The 13,086-nt window shown below is 45.4% G+C and overlaps 1 protein-coding gene across 1 annotated transcript in view; it reads right to left on the bottom strand.

The window, feature by feature from the left end:
* Positions 1-2,585: 2,585 nt before the first annotated feature.
* The window catches only part of rgs19 (regulator of G protein signaling 19), a 55,660-nt gene continuing 45,159 nt past the window's right edge, over positions 2,586-13,086 (bottom strand). The window contains exon 6 of the mRNA XM_056274155.1: positions 2,586-5,878. Coding sequence (XP_056130130.1) covers positions 5,690-5,878 — 189 coding nt within the window. The 3' untranslated portion in view covers positions 2,586-5,689. The remainder of the gene's footprint in view (positions 5,879-13,086) is intronic.

Raw genomic sequence — 13,086 nt, 5'->3', positions numbered from 1 at the left:
TTGCTGTAATGAGCAGAAGTGGGGAAGACAATTTGATGTGCTAATCAGCGTGGTAGGCTGTGTAAGATTTGTGTTAGAAACTTCACATATATTAGATTGCCTGTTAGTATCTTTCTCTCACCGAGCACAACCTCTCCAGGGTGGGGGGACATCCCAGGAGACGATCATGTTTTATTTGTGACATGTCAAAGAGACATTACAGTCACTATTAACCATTTAAATACACTATGCTGCTTTTTTCTGCCTGCTTTTTTTTCTACTTGCACAGTAGAAATAAGCGAAGAGGAAAGATGAAGATTAGTGGTGCAGATTTGCAGAGGCAGGCAGAAGAGCATGCTGGGAGAAACCTGGATAAGAGATAAAAAGAAATTATAGGTGAGCGTGGGAGTGTATGTGTTGTGGTTTTAAAAATGTGGGAAAGAGGGAATTTGTGCAGGTGTGGCTAGGTTTGCGTGTGTGTAGGTAGGTTAGTGGATGTGCTTGTGTGTGCTTGTGTTGTCTGTGTATGTGGGGGGGAAAAAGAGATAGTGTGTGTTGTCATGGTGGAATATGTACCTATCCCAATGCGCGTGCGTGTCAGTCACACACTGGTTAAGCACCTCCAAACATAAACAGATCGAGTTGCTGTGAACCATGGAAAAGATGACATACATTCTTTCTGTCTCTTTCTTCCCATGTACCGTACACAAACACACGGAGAAAGAGGAGTCGAGCATTGTAAAACGACAGTTCCAGGCACCAGTGTCGACTAGGTGTTGGTGTGTGATGTGTGTATATGAGCACCAATCTGCATACAAATAACACGATATTACACTTCAAAGTGTATAACACGATATTACACTTGTACCCGGCCAATTACCCCACTCTTCCGAGTCGTCCCGGTCGCTGCTCCACCCCCCTCTGCTGATCCGGGGAGGGCTGCAGACTACCATGTGCCCCCTCCGATACATGTGGAGTCGCCAGCCGCTTCTTTTCACCTGACAGTGAGGAGTTTCATCGGGGGAATGTAGCCCGAACAGGTGCCTCGACCGACCAGAGGAGGCGCTAGCGCAGCGACCAGGACACATACCCACATCCGGCTCCCCACCCGCAGACACGGCCAATTGTGTCTGTAGGGACGGCCGACCAAGCCGGAGGCGACACTGGGATTCGAGCCGGCGATCCTCATGTTGGTAGGCAGATAGCAAAATTGCTGTGGCCTGGACCCGTCCCACACCCGACTTTCATCTTTTTTTCATCCGGCCCACATATCGCGTGGAATGATGGCACTTGGGCGGCCCGCTCCTGTTTGCCAGAACCTGGCCAGAACCAAGCCATAGCAATGCCGCATGTGTCACATATATTTGCCAAGGGTGGCACATATTTGTTTTGTGATATTTGGGCCACATTCACCATTTACCACACAGGCCACTCAGGGTCACGTCCAGATCACATATTGCTGAGAGCGCCGCATCTTTGCCAAAAAAGGCCCACATCTGATCTGGCATATTTGGGCCATATTTGCTATTATACATGTGGGCCACTTCACGCTCACATCCATTTTCTCAGGGCCAGAAGAAGGCCATGAGTGCGGCATCATTGCCTGAAATGGCCCATATCCGGATGCTATCTGGGGAAGGAAGACCGCCACGCTACCCGGATGCCTTGTAGTGAAACATACTACGCCCCCCGTGGTGTAATGTTAGGTTTGAAATGAACAAGCAATGAGTAACTTGTCTGAAGACTGTGATGCCACCCGCCACCTCAGCTGTTCCCCTGTTTTCCGAGAAAAGTCTTTGATGTGGATTTCCTTTGAGACAGATGCTGTTGTCTTACTATCTATGTGGCAACAGTTCAGCATTTTTAATTATTCCCCAGATCACACCATGTCACACGGTCGAACAATTAATTCATTCGTTTCATTTACAATTAATGTATATTGTAAATTAATTTATTAATGTCTGTGACAGACCGGCGACCTGTCCAGGGTGTTTCCCCGCCTTCCGCCCGATGAGTACTGGAATAGGCTCCAGCACCCTGCGACCCTCATCAGGATAAGCGGCTTGGGGAAAAAATGAATGAATTAATGAATGAGTACCAAGATCAAACGAATGAAATCACCCCAGATGTGTGACTCGCTGTACATTCAGGGGGTCTTTACAGAGGCCTGAAGCACAGATAATATCGTTACTGGGTCTTATCACGAAACGGGTCTGTCCATCTCTTTTGATTTGTTACAGAAAAGTCACATGTTATGGGTAACATGAATACACCTTATCAGAGGGTTCTCAGGCTAGATTCATGCCAGTGACTTGTAAAAATGAGCTGATGTTGTAAAAAATTACTTGAGGAGTAGTCTTATGCAGCATGATGGGTGGAGCAAGGCACCAGCACCGCCTGGGTTAAGGGTCCCATTCCCACCGGGGACACCCAGGGGGAGAATGCATCTATCTGTAGTCATTCGTCAAGCAATAATTCCCCAAACATCACATCAGACATGTTCATTTCTCTCACACACACACACACACACGCACACGCACACACACACACATGCACACACACATGCACACTCAGAGAGCAGACAAATGACACCGCTTTGCTTTGGATGTTCAAGGGTTTCCGTTTATATATGTACAATTAAAATCACAGTTTTAACAAAATATAAAATAAATAACATTAACAATACTAAGATAAATGCATTCTCAGTGACCAGTCTGCTGAAGACCTAGGCATCATAAATTTTTGTCTTCTCCTGCTCCTCGGAGAATAACAAAGATTTCTGATGTCCTCAAACTACGTTTCCCACAAAGTCCTGGGTGTAACAATCCTGTCTCATAATAATCGTTATAATCTATCTCTTTATATACACACTATATATATATATATATATATATATATATATATATATATATATATATATATATATATACACATATATTTATAAAATTTGTTTTTGCACCTGGGATTTCCTCTTGCCCCCCTCCCTGAATTGACCAACCATGGCTCGGTCCCGGGGCCTCAGGCGGCCAGTCATGAGCAGGCCACCGTGACGCCGACAAACAGTGGTGAGGTCAAATGTGAGAGGTCACAGAGGCAGAGGTCAACAGCAGCAGTGCCCAGGTAGGCCGCCCTGGTGTGTGTGTGTGTGTGTGCGCGTGTGTGTTTATGTGTGTGTGTGCGCGCGCATGTGTTTGTGTGCACCTGTATTACAATACCTGTGAGAGAAAGTTTGAGTCTTGATATGGTAAGATCAAGGATTAATGGAGGAACAAGAATATTTTTCAGCCTGTCCTTACTCAGTAAATATGGTCCTTTGAGGGCTGAGGATTAAGAAAGGGTTCTACTTAAGAATGAGTGCAACCGTTAGAAGTGTCATGTCCTCCAAAACCCAAACACCTAGCCTTTATGCATGCTCAATAATACAGGTAAGAAAATCAGTTCATCTGGATACAATGACTCAACTAATTGACAACTATTTGCAACTACACCTAGTTGAGTCACTGTATCCAGATAAACTGATTCAAAGAATGACTCAACTAAGTGACAACTATTTGCAACTATAGTTGCAAATAGTTGTCACTTAGTTGAGTCACTGTATCCAGATAAACTGATTCAACCTTCTTTGACAAAACACCTAGTCTTCAAAAAAAAAAAGAGAAAGACTATAAGCACAAAAATTAAAACAAATGATGTATATTTTTAAAAAGCCGGGCAGTTAGCCTCTCGGTTAATGAACAGACAACAGTTTAACTATCAGGACTCCTAAACTTTAAATCAAGATAATGTTCTTTGTTGTTGTTTTTAAGTGGATGTAGGATTGAATTTAAGGCTATATTTCCACAAGTGCAGTAACACAAGTAAGCTTGTCATAGCATGTGTGTGTGTGTGTGTATATGTGTGTATGTGTGTGTTTGTGTGTGTGTTTTATCTCAGAACTCCAGTGTTTTATTGCAGGGTCTCTGGCGTTGCGGGAAAGGGCATCGTTACAGTTTAAGAAGAATCCTCTCCTTTTTTGGATAAAGTCCAGGAGGACAGCATGGCGATTAATTTAAAAAAAAACAAAAAAAAAACACGAGCAACATTATCATATGTGTCACATACATATCTCTTAAAAAATAGACATCCTTCTGTCTGTCCATCTGTATGTCTGTAAATCAGTAGTCGGAAGGAGGTGGGAGTGTCGTTTTCACAAAGGTGGAATGACTGAAAGACAGAGAGAGAGGAGCTGTGAAATCAGGAAAACATAAACAATGATAAACTTAAAAAAAGCAGGAACTGTGTTGGCATCGGTGTGGAATGGCTGGAGGGAGCACCCTGTGTTGTCCAGTTGAAAGAGAGAAAGAGAAGAAGAGGAACAGAGGTCTGTTTGTCTGTCTGTCGGTACAGTTGAGACTGGGAGGATAAACGTACGTTAACGGCAGCCATAAAGGAAGGGGGAGGTGCCAAATAGGTTGGGGGCGGAGTCAGTGCTGTGGTTTGACAGGAGGATCCCCACTTCTCAGTTGGCTCCTCAAGGTGGCTGGTTGAAGTGGGAGGGGTATTGGCAACAAAACCAGTAAGAATCCAATGGCAGGGGAGACCTGTATCCCCCTTTGAGACGCAATCTCCCAAATTAACATATATTCATGTATGACTTCCTCTGTGAAATACACTGTATCCCAAACTAATGCATCCCAAAATGCCTCCTTCTCCTTTTTTGGTGGTCCGCATCGTTTTTGGTGAAAAAAAAAACAAGTGAGGAACGATGACCAGATGGCCAGAGAGGAGGAGAGAGAAGAAGGAGGGGAGGGACTGAAGGATTGTTGAGTGGTACCAATGAACAGAATGCACAGGACGGTGAGGAGAAAGAAGAGAAGGGAAACAAGGACAGAGAAGGGGATTGAGACAGAATTAAAGGTGGAATTGAAAAGACAAGCGAAGAGGAGAAAGGACAGAATAGTCAAGGCCTCTTTTCCTCTGTTGCAACGCCGCCGTTCCAACTTTTTCCATGGCCATGCCAAAAAGAAAGGCATATTTTTTTCGTGGTTTTGTGGTGCTAGTTATTGTTTTGGCTAGCTAAAACGATCACCTAGGTAGTACCTAGGGATCAATTGTTAAGGTAAAAAAAAAAAGGCCGCATACTGAAAATAAAAATGAGTTTCCTGCTCCCTTCAGTAAAGTGATTGTTTTTCTGCTTTTAACCCTTTCAAGCCTGGAAAAAAAGCAATTTGCTAATTTTGTGACTTGTCTAAACTTTCAACATCCACAAGAACCCTGTAGACGGATGAAAAAGACACAAAGGCTGAAGGAGCGGAGGAAATTAGAAAGAGAGAGCGAGAGAGAGAGGGAGGAATAAAAGAAGAAAGAAAGGAGGAGAGAGCAATCAGGTACAGGTTTCTCTGGAGAGGAGAGGGGAGACTTGAAATTGATTAGAAAGAGAAGATTAAGAGGAGTGAAGAGGAGGCACAGTGAGAAATAAGAAGATGTTGGCACCAGTCCCAGAGAAATCTGGAATTAAGGGAGGAGGAGGTGAGGGGCGGAGAAGTTGAGAGCAGAGGTGGAGGTCTATGATTTGGAGGAGGAGGAGAAGAGTAAGGGCATGTCTTGTCGACATTCTCGGAAGTCTACAATTCTGAGGAGCGGAGTGTGTGCAGGAGAGCTGAGCAGGAGGTCTTGGCATCTATTCTCTAAGTCCAGGACTGAGAGGAGAGAAGAGGAGCAGGCAGCACTTCTAGGACTCGGAGGAGGTGCGCGAGCCGCCGTGAACGAGCGATTTGTAGAAGTTGGAGGAGAGGAACCGTGGATAAGAGTCTCTGTGCATCAGTGTGTAGATCTGCAGCTGGGCGTCCTCGAAGGTGTGGGGCGTGGGACTCTGCATCTTCCTGTTGATCACCTCACGAACCCGAGAGTCGAGGCTCACCTGGAGACAGTTGAGATACACAACAAAAACAAACTTCTTTGCACTTCAGCCCGAAAGCGTACTTCACAAAAACTTTGACAAAAAGAGCAAGAAAACAAGAAATAGCAAAGTTTCATGAAAAGTAGATTCTGATCAATTTAATTCATATTTTTTTGTAATTAAAGCGGATTTTGCAGACTTGTTAAACGTCATCATGGTTTAAATAGAGTATCAATCATCCAACTAGAACTTTTTTCCACTGTGTATATATATATATTATATATACACACACACACACACACACACACACACACACACACATATATATATATAACAGAGTATCAATCATCCAACTAGAGCTTTTTCTACATTTATGTCCATCCATTATCCGAACTGCTTATCCTGCTCTCAGGGTCACGGGGATGCTGGAGCCTATCCCAGCAGTCATTGGGCAGCAGGCAGGGAGACACCCTGGACAGGCCATCACACACACACACACACACACACACACACACACATTCACACCTAGGGACAATTTAGTACGGCCAATTCACCTAACCTACATGTCTTTGGACTGTGGGAGGAAACCGGAGCACCCGGAGGAAACCCACACAGACACGGGGAGAACATGCAAACTCCACACAGAGGACAATCCGGGACGGTCCCCAAGGTTGGACTAGCCCGGGGCTCGAACCCAGGACCTTCTTGCTGTGAGGTGACTGCGCTAACCACTGTGCTACCGTGCCACCCATATATATATATATATATATATATATATATATCCTCCCACTCCTTTCTCTACTCTAATCATAGCAGACTCTTATCAGCGTGGACTAGTCAAGGCGCTAGTAGTTATTTTTAGAAGGGCATGTTTCTCCTCTTATCAGTACCTCGTTTTAGAGGCAGAGAGACAGACAAACAGGTAGAGTCATGGACTGGCAGAGAGACAGACATGCAGAGAAAGAGAGCGATAAACAGACGTGTAGACACGAGCAGATAGTGAAAGATTAACAGAAGGAAAGAAGGAGACAGACCCACACATGCCTTTTCCTCATCTTCTCTGGCTAACTCACATGTCTGCTCACTTTAGTATTTTGTTTAGCCCACGTGCACGCATGTGTGTGTGTGTGGGTGCATGTGTGTGTGGGTGCATGTGTGTGTGTGTGTGTGTGTGTGTGTGTGTGTGACCATGATAACAGGACAGCAATTTATAGTTTCCTGTAAACTCACTGTAGACACACACATAACCACATGTATGCAAATGACCATTCACATAAACTCAAACATGCGTTAACACAGAAACACACACACACACACACACACACACACACACACACACACTCTGGTGATGAGGTCTGACAAGCAAAGCCTTAAGCATTCGCTCTAAATAAAGCAACCAGTGTTCTATAACACACACACACACACACACACACACACACACACACACACACACACACACACACACTCTGGTGATGAGGTCTGACAAGCAAAACCTTAAGCACTCACTCTAAATAAAGCAACCAGTGTTCTATAACACACACACACACACACACGTGTGTGTGTGTGTGTGTTTGTGTATATACACTCACTGGCCACTTTATTAGGTACACCTTGCTAGTACCGGGTTGGACCCCCTTTTGCCTTCAGAACTGCCTTAATCCTTCGTGGCATAGATTCAACAAGGTACTGGAAACATTCCTCAGAGAGTTTGGTCCATATTGACATGATAACATCACACAGTTGCTGCAGATTTGTCGGCTGCACATCCATGATGCGAATCTCCCGGTCCACCACATCCCAAAGGTGCTCTATTGGATTGAGATCTGGTGACTGTGGAGGCCATTTGAGTACAGTGAACTCATTGTCATGTTCAAGAAACCAGTCTGAGATGATTCGAGCTTTATGACATGGCGCGTTATCCTGCTGGAAGTAGCCATCAGAAGATGGGAACACTGTGGTCATAAAGGGATGGACATGGTCAGCAACAATACTCAGGTAGGCTGTGGCGTTGACACGATGCTCAATTGGTACTAAGGGGCCCAAAGTGTGCCAAGAAAATATCCCCCACACCATTATACCACCACCAGCAGCCTGAACCGTTGATACAAGGCAGGATGTATCCATGCTTTCATGTTGTTGATGCCAAATTCTGACCCTACCATCCGAATGTCACAGCAGAAATCGAGACTCATCAGACCAGGCAACGTTTTTCCAATCTTCTATTGTCCAATTTTGGTGAGCCTGTGCGAATTGTAGCCTCAGTTTCCTGTTCTTAGCTGACAGGAGTGGCACCCGGTGTGGTAGCCCATCTGCCTCAAGGTTTGACGTGTTGTGCGTTCAGAGATGCTCTTCTGCATACCTCGGTTGTAATGAGTGGTTATTTGAGTTACTGTTGCCTTTCTATCAGCTCGAACCAGTCTGGCCATTCTCCTCTGACCTCTGGCATCAACAAGGCATTTTCGCCCACAGAACTGCCGCTCACTGGATATTTTCTCTTTTTCGGACCATTCTCTGTAAACCCTAGAGATGGTTGTGCGTGAAAATCCCAGTAGATCAGCAGTTTCTGAAATACTCAGACCAGCCCGTCTGGCACCAACAACCATGCCACATTCAAAGTCACTTAAATCACCTTTCTTCCCCATTCTGATGCTCGGTTTGAACTGCAGCAGATCGTCTTGACCATGTCTACATGCCTAAATGCATTGAGTTGCTGCCATGTGATTGGCTGATTAGAAATTTGCGTTAACGAGCAGTTGGACAGGTGTGCCTAATAAAGTGGCCGGTGAGTATATATATATATATATATATATATATATATATATATATACACACACACACACACACACACACACACACACACACTGATGAGCCAAAACGTCATGACCACTTACAGGTGAACCAAATAATGATGAGTATCCTTAAACAAGGGCACATGTCGAGGTCTGGCTAGATTAGATGGTAAGCAAAACAAAAAAAATCAGTTTATGTAGTCAACATGTTGGATGCAGGGGTAAAGACCTGAGCAACTTTGACAAGGGCCAACTTGTTATGTCCAGACGACTGGGCCAGAGCGTCTCTGAAACAGCAAGGTTTGTGGGTGCTCCTGGTCAGCAGTCGTGAGTACCTACCGACAGTGGTCTGAGGAGTGACAAACCGGCGACGGGGGCTTAGACGCCCAAGGCTCATCAATGAGCATCAAGGGCAACGAAAGCTCATCCCCTCTGGTCTGAACTGACAGAAGGAAATGGCGACCCCAACGGGTGACCGGGGGAGGGGCTGTGGCCACCATGCTAAACTTACTGCCCCCCCCCAACTAACAAGCCAGTCATTCTAATCCCTTTTTATTTTGAGATAAAACTATGGAAATGGAATGCCAGGTTCATCATCATCATCATCATCATCATCATCATCATCATCATCATCATCGGTTCCGTAACCTATGGAGGTCGTAGGAGCACAGCTGATGCCTCAACAGGTTGAGTCCTCATCATGTTCCAGTAGGGGGAGTACCTGGTGGTCCCTTTCTCCTCTCCAGGTATGGATGGCCGTTGGTTCACAGAGGAACTCATCCGCCCTTCGACAGGTTTTGTTTTTAGTCCTGCTGGGGGTCCACACACCCTCCTCACAGCAACCCAAGGGGTTGAAGTGGGGGTGCCGGTTTAGTCACCGCCGACCCGACGGTTGCAGTTTAACGTCATACTCGGGACGAAATGCCAGGCTGGTTATTATTGAATTATACAAATCATTGAAATGATAAAAGTAATAAAGAAATGCATTGTGAAATCTGTTGTGTGGTGTTCTGTAATTGCATCAGAACGTTAGGGTAGAAATTTTCTATCCATAACTCATTATTTAACTCTACACAATACAGATACACCTAGAATTATAGGCAGCTGTAGATTTTTTTGGCCACCTAGAATCTCGACATTTGAAATACAATTTCTGCTTGAGGCTTTGATTCAAAGAATGGAAGACAGTATGATGTGTTGGACATAAACCAATCTTTTGTTTCGGCTAATAATTGATATTTATGATGAAGCAACCCACACCCTTGATTTATTGGTGATGATGCATTGAAATTGGAATTTGATAGCCTCATGATTCCTTGGCTGATCTCATGGGAATGTCATAATCTGATGCTCATATGACATCAGCCAAGGAATTAAACAGTATGCAATTTATTTTTACGGCATATATTAAAGTGTCTTTACCTTTGTATTAACTTGCACACCCTGAAATTCCTCTATGCTGTATAGCCTCTTTAGTGTGCCACCCCAAGATTTTTAGCGGCCCCATCTGGCCCTTCCACTACATATTTTCTGCAGGCGCCACTGACAGAAGATCCACCGCGGCACCAGTCACGGAAGGTTTAACGATGGCTGTGGGAGGACTGTGTCACAACACACAGTGCACTTCACCGCGCTGCGTATGGGGCCGCGTAGCCGCAGACGGGCCAGCGTTCGTACAGTGGGCCACCCGAGCATCGGAACTGAACCAAGGAGCAGCGGAAGAAGGTCACCTGGTCCGAGGAGACCCGTTTTCTTTGAGATCACGTGGGAAGACGACAAGCCGGTGAAGGGGGTGTGATGCTCTGGGCGGTGTTCTGCTGGAAAATCCAGCAAAACAGTGAGAATTTTATCACCACTGAAACCAAAACTAGATATTGCAATACTTTGCCGGTCTCAATGCCGATCTGATGGAATAATTTGCACAAATCAGAGATTTGGCTGTAGTCAAGTTTTTTTTTTTTTTTTTTTGGCACTTGCTTGCGTTGTCGTCTCCTGACTAGATCCTTGCTTGTTTTGTATTTACTCTCAGATGTATGTCACTTTTTTTTGGGGGGGGGGCATTCCCCCTTCTTTCTCCCCAATTGTATCCGGCCAGTTACCCCACTCTTCCGAGCCGTCTCGGTCGCTGCTCCACCCCCAGCTGGGGAGGGCTGCAGACTACCACATGCTTCCTCTGATACATGTGGAGTTGCCAGCCGCTTCTTCTCACCTGACAGTGAGGAGTTTCACCAGGGGGACATTGCACATGGCGTGGGAGGATCACACTATTCTCCCCAGTTCCCTCTCCCTCCCTGAACAGGTGCCCTGACCGACCAGAGGAGGCGCAAGTGCAGCGACCAGGGCGCATACCAACATCCGACTTCCCACCCGCAGACATGGCCAATTGTGTCTGTAGGGGCGCCCAACCAAGCCGGAGGTAACACGGGGATTCGAACCAGCGATTCTCGTGTTGGTAGGCAACAGAATAGACCGCTACGCTACACGGATGCCTGTACATTGTGTCGGATTAAAGTGTCCGCTAAATGAAATTGTAACATTGTAACATTGTAAACCCTGGGTCCGGCCATTCATGTGGATGTTGATTTGACACGTGCACCTAAACATCGCTGCACACCAGGTACTCCCCTTCATGCCGATGGTATTCCCTGATGGCAGCAGCCTCCTTCAGCAGGATAATGCCCCCTGCCACACTGCACACATTGTTCGGGAATGGTTTGAGGAACATGGTGAAGTGTTCAAGGGTGTTGCCCTGGCCTCCAAATTCTCCAGATCTCAATCTGACTGAGCATCTGTGGGATGTGCTGGACCGACAAGTCCGATCCACAGCGTCTCCACCTCGCACCTTACAGGACTCGAAGGATCTGCTGCTAATGTTTTGGAGTCAGAGACCACAGGAACCTGCAGGGGTCTTGGAGAGTCCATGCCTTGGCTGGTAGGCACTGTTTTGGCAGCACACAGAGGACCAACAAGAAAAAAGGCTGGTGGTCATGATGTTTTGGGCTCCTCAGTGTAATTACACACACACACACACACACACACACACACACACACACACACACACACACACACTTATTTACATATTTGATGCATATTTACACACTCAGACACACACAAACATGCCAAGAAAGACAGGCAGACTCACACTTACGTACATATACTAAAACACAAGCAAACATACTATTACTTTAGCACAATCGCGTGCGCGCGCGCACACACACACACACACACACATACACAAAACCTGGTGATAAGGGTCTGACAGATAAAGCCTCCAGATCTGACAAGAAATAAGCAGTTTCTCTAACACACACACACACACACACGACTCATCTCTCCCTTCTCTCATGTCCTTCTCCATTTTCTGTTGACTAATAGATGAGAAGATGAAACTGTATTGCACAGAAAGGTGGTATCTGTCCCATAGTCGGGCTGTCTCAGGTTCAAACCCTCAGTCTCCGCCCTGCTGAACACATTTGCTAGACCCCTCCCTCGCTTGCCTCCAGAGTTTCTGTCCCTAGCTGACCCCATGAACCTCGCTTGATGTGTGACAGAGGACTGTAACAGGACATTACTTTAAAACTCAACAATGTCACAATGCATACGATCTTACTGATATCAGAAATGGATACACCGAATTACTTTAAATAATGGAAAAGTGCCACCAACATGTTCAAACACATGCACACACGCACACTTACAGAGTGTGAACTGTATCTTTTCTAGCATTTGATTTGATCTGTTTTATGTGTTCATTGGTTTTTGGAAAGCACTTTGTGTCAAACCATTCTTTTAAAAATTGCCATGACTGCTGAGATAGGCCCTGTGACGGCCTGGCGGCCTGTCCAGGGTGTCTCCCCACCTGCCGCCCAGTGACTGCTGGGATAGGCTCCTGCATCCCCGCGACCCCGAGAGCAGGATGAGCGGTTTGGATAACGAATGGATGGATGGATGGATGGATGGATAGCCTTAACTTGATGGGAAATTCTGTTTTGTTTTGTTTGTGTGGGGTTTTGTTTTGTTTTTTTACATACTGGGTCTTATTTTCGTAGTTTTTGCCATCAGGACCTCCCCGGAAGAAGAGATCTTGTATCTCAATGGGACCTTGCTGGCTAAATAAAAGAGACATTAAATAAATAAATAAATCATGCTTGTCGGTTATGATATCATTTTACCCATCTGCTTCATTGTGGCGGTGGTCGACGTTGAACCCCTGCAATATTCTGGTTATTTTCCTCTTGTTTACATATTTTATTGTATCTATTTTCCATCCCCTGGCATTTATGCTCTTGATTGATGTATAATGTTGGTGAGTTCATTAATGTTGCTATTAAAAAGAACAAAAAAGACATTGAACCCCTGCTGCAGGACACAGCTTTACAATGGCGTCTCACAGGACAGAGGAACACCAGCATATTTGACATGTTTCAAGTCCAATTTAAG

Source organism: Lampris incognitus, chromosome 2 (genome assembly GCF_029633865.1).
Source record: "Lampris incognitus isolate fLamInc1 chromosome 2, fLamInc1.hap2, whole genome shotgun sequence".
NCBI lineage: Eukaryota > Metazoa > Chordata > Actinopteri > Lampriformes > Lampridae > Lampris > Lampris incognitus.
This window is presented reverse-complemented; position numbering and strand designations above follow the sequence as displayed.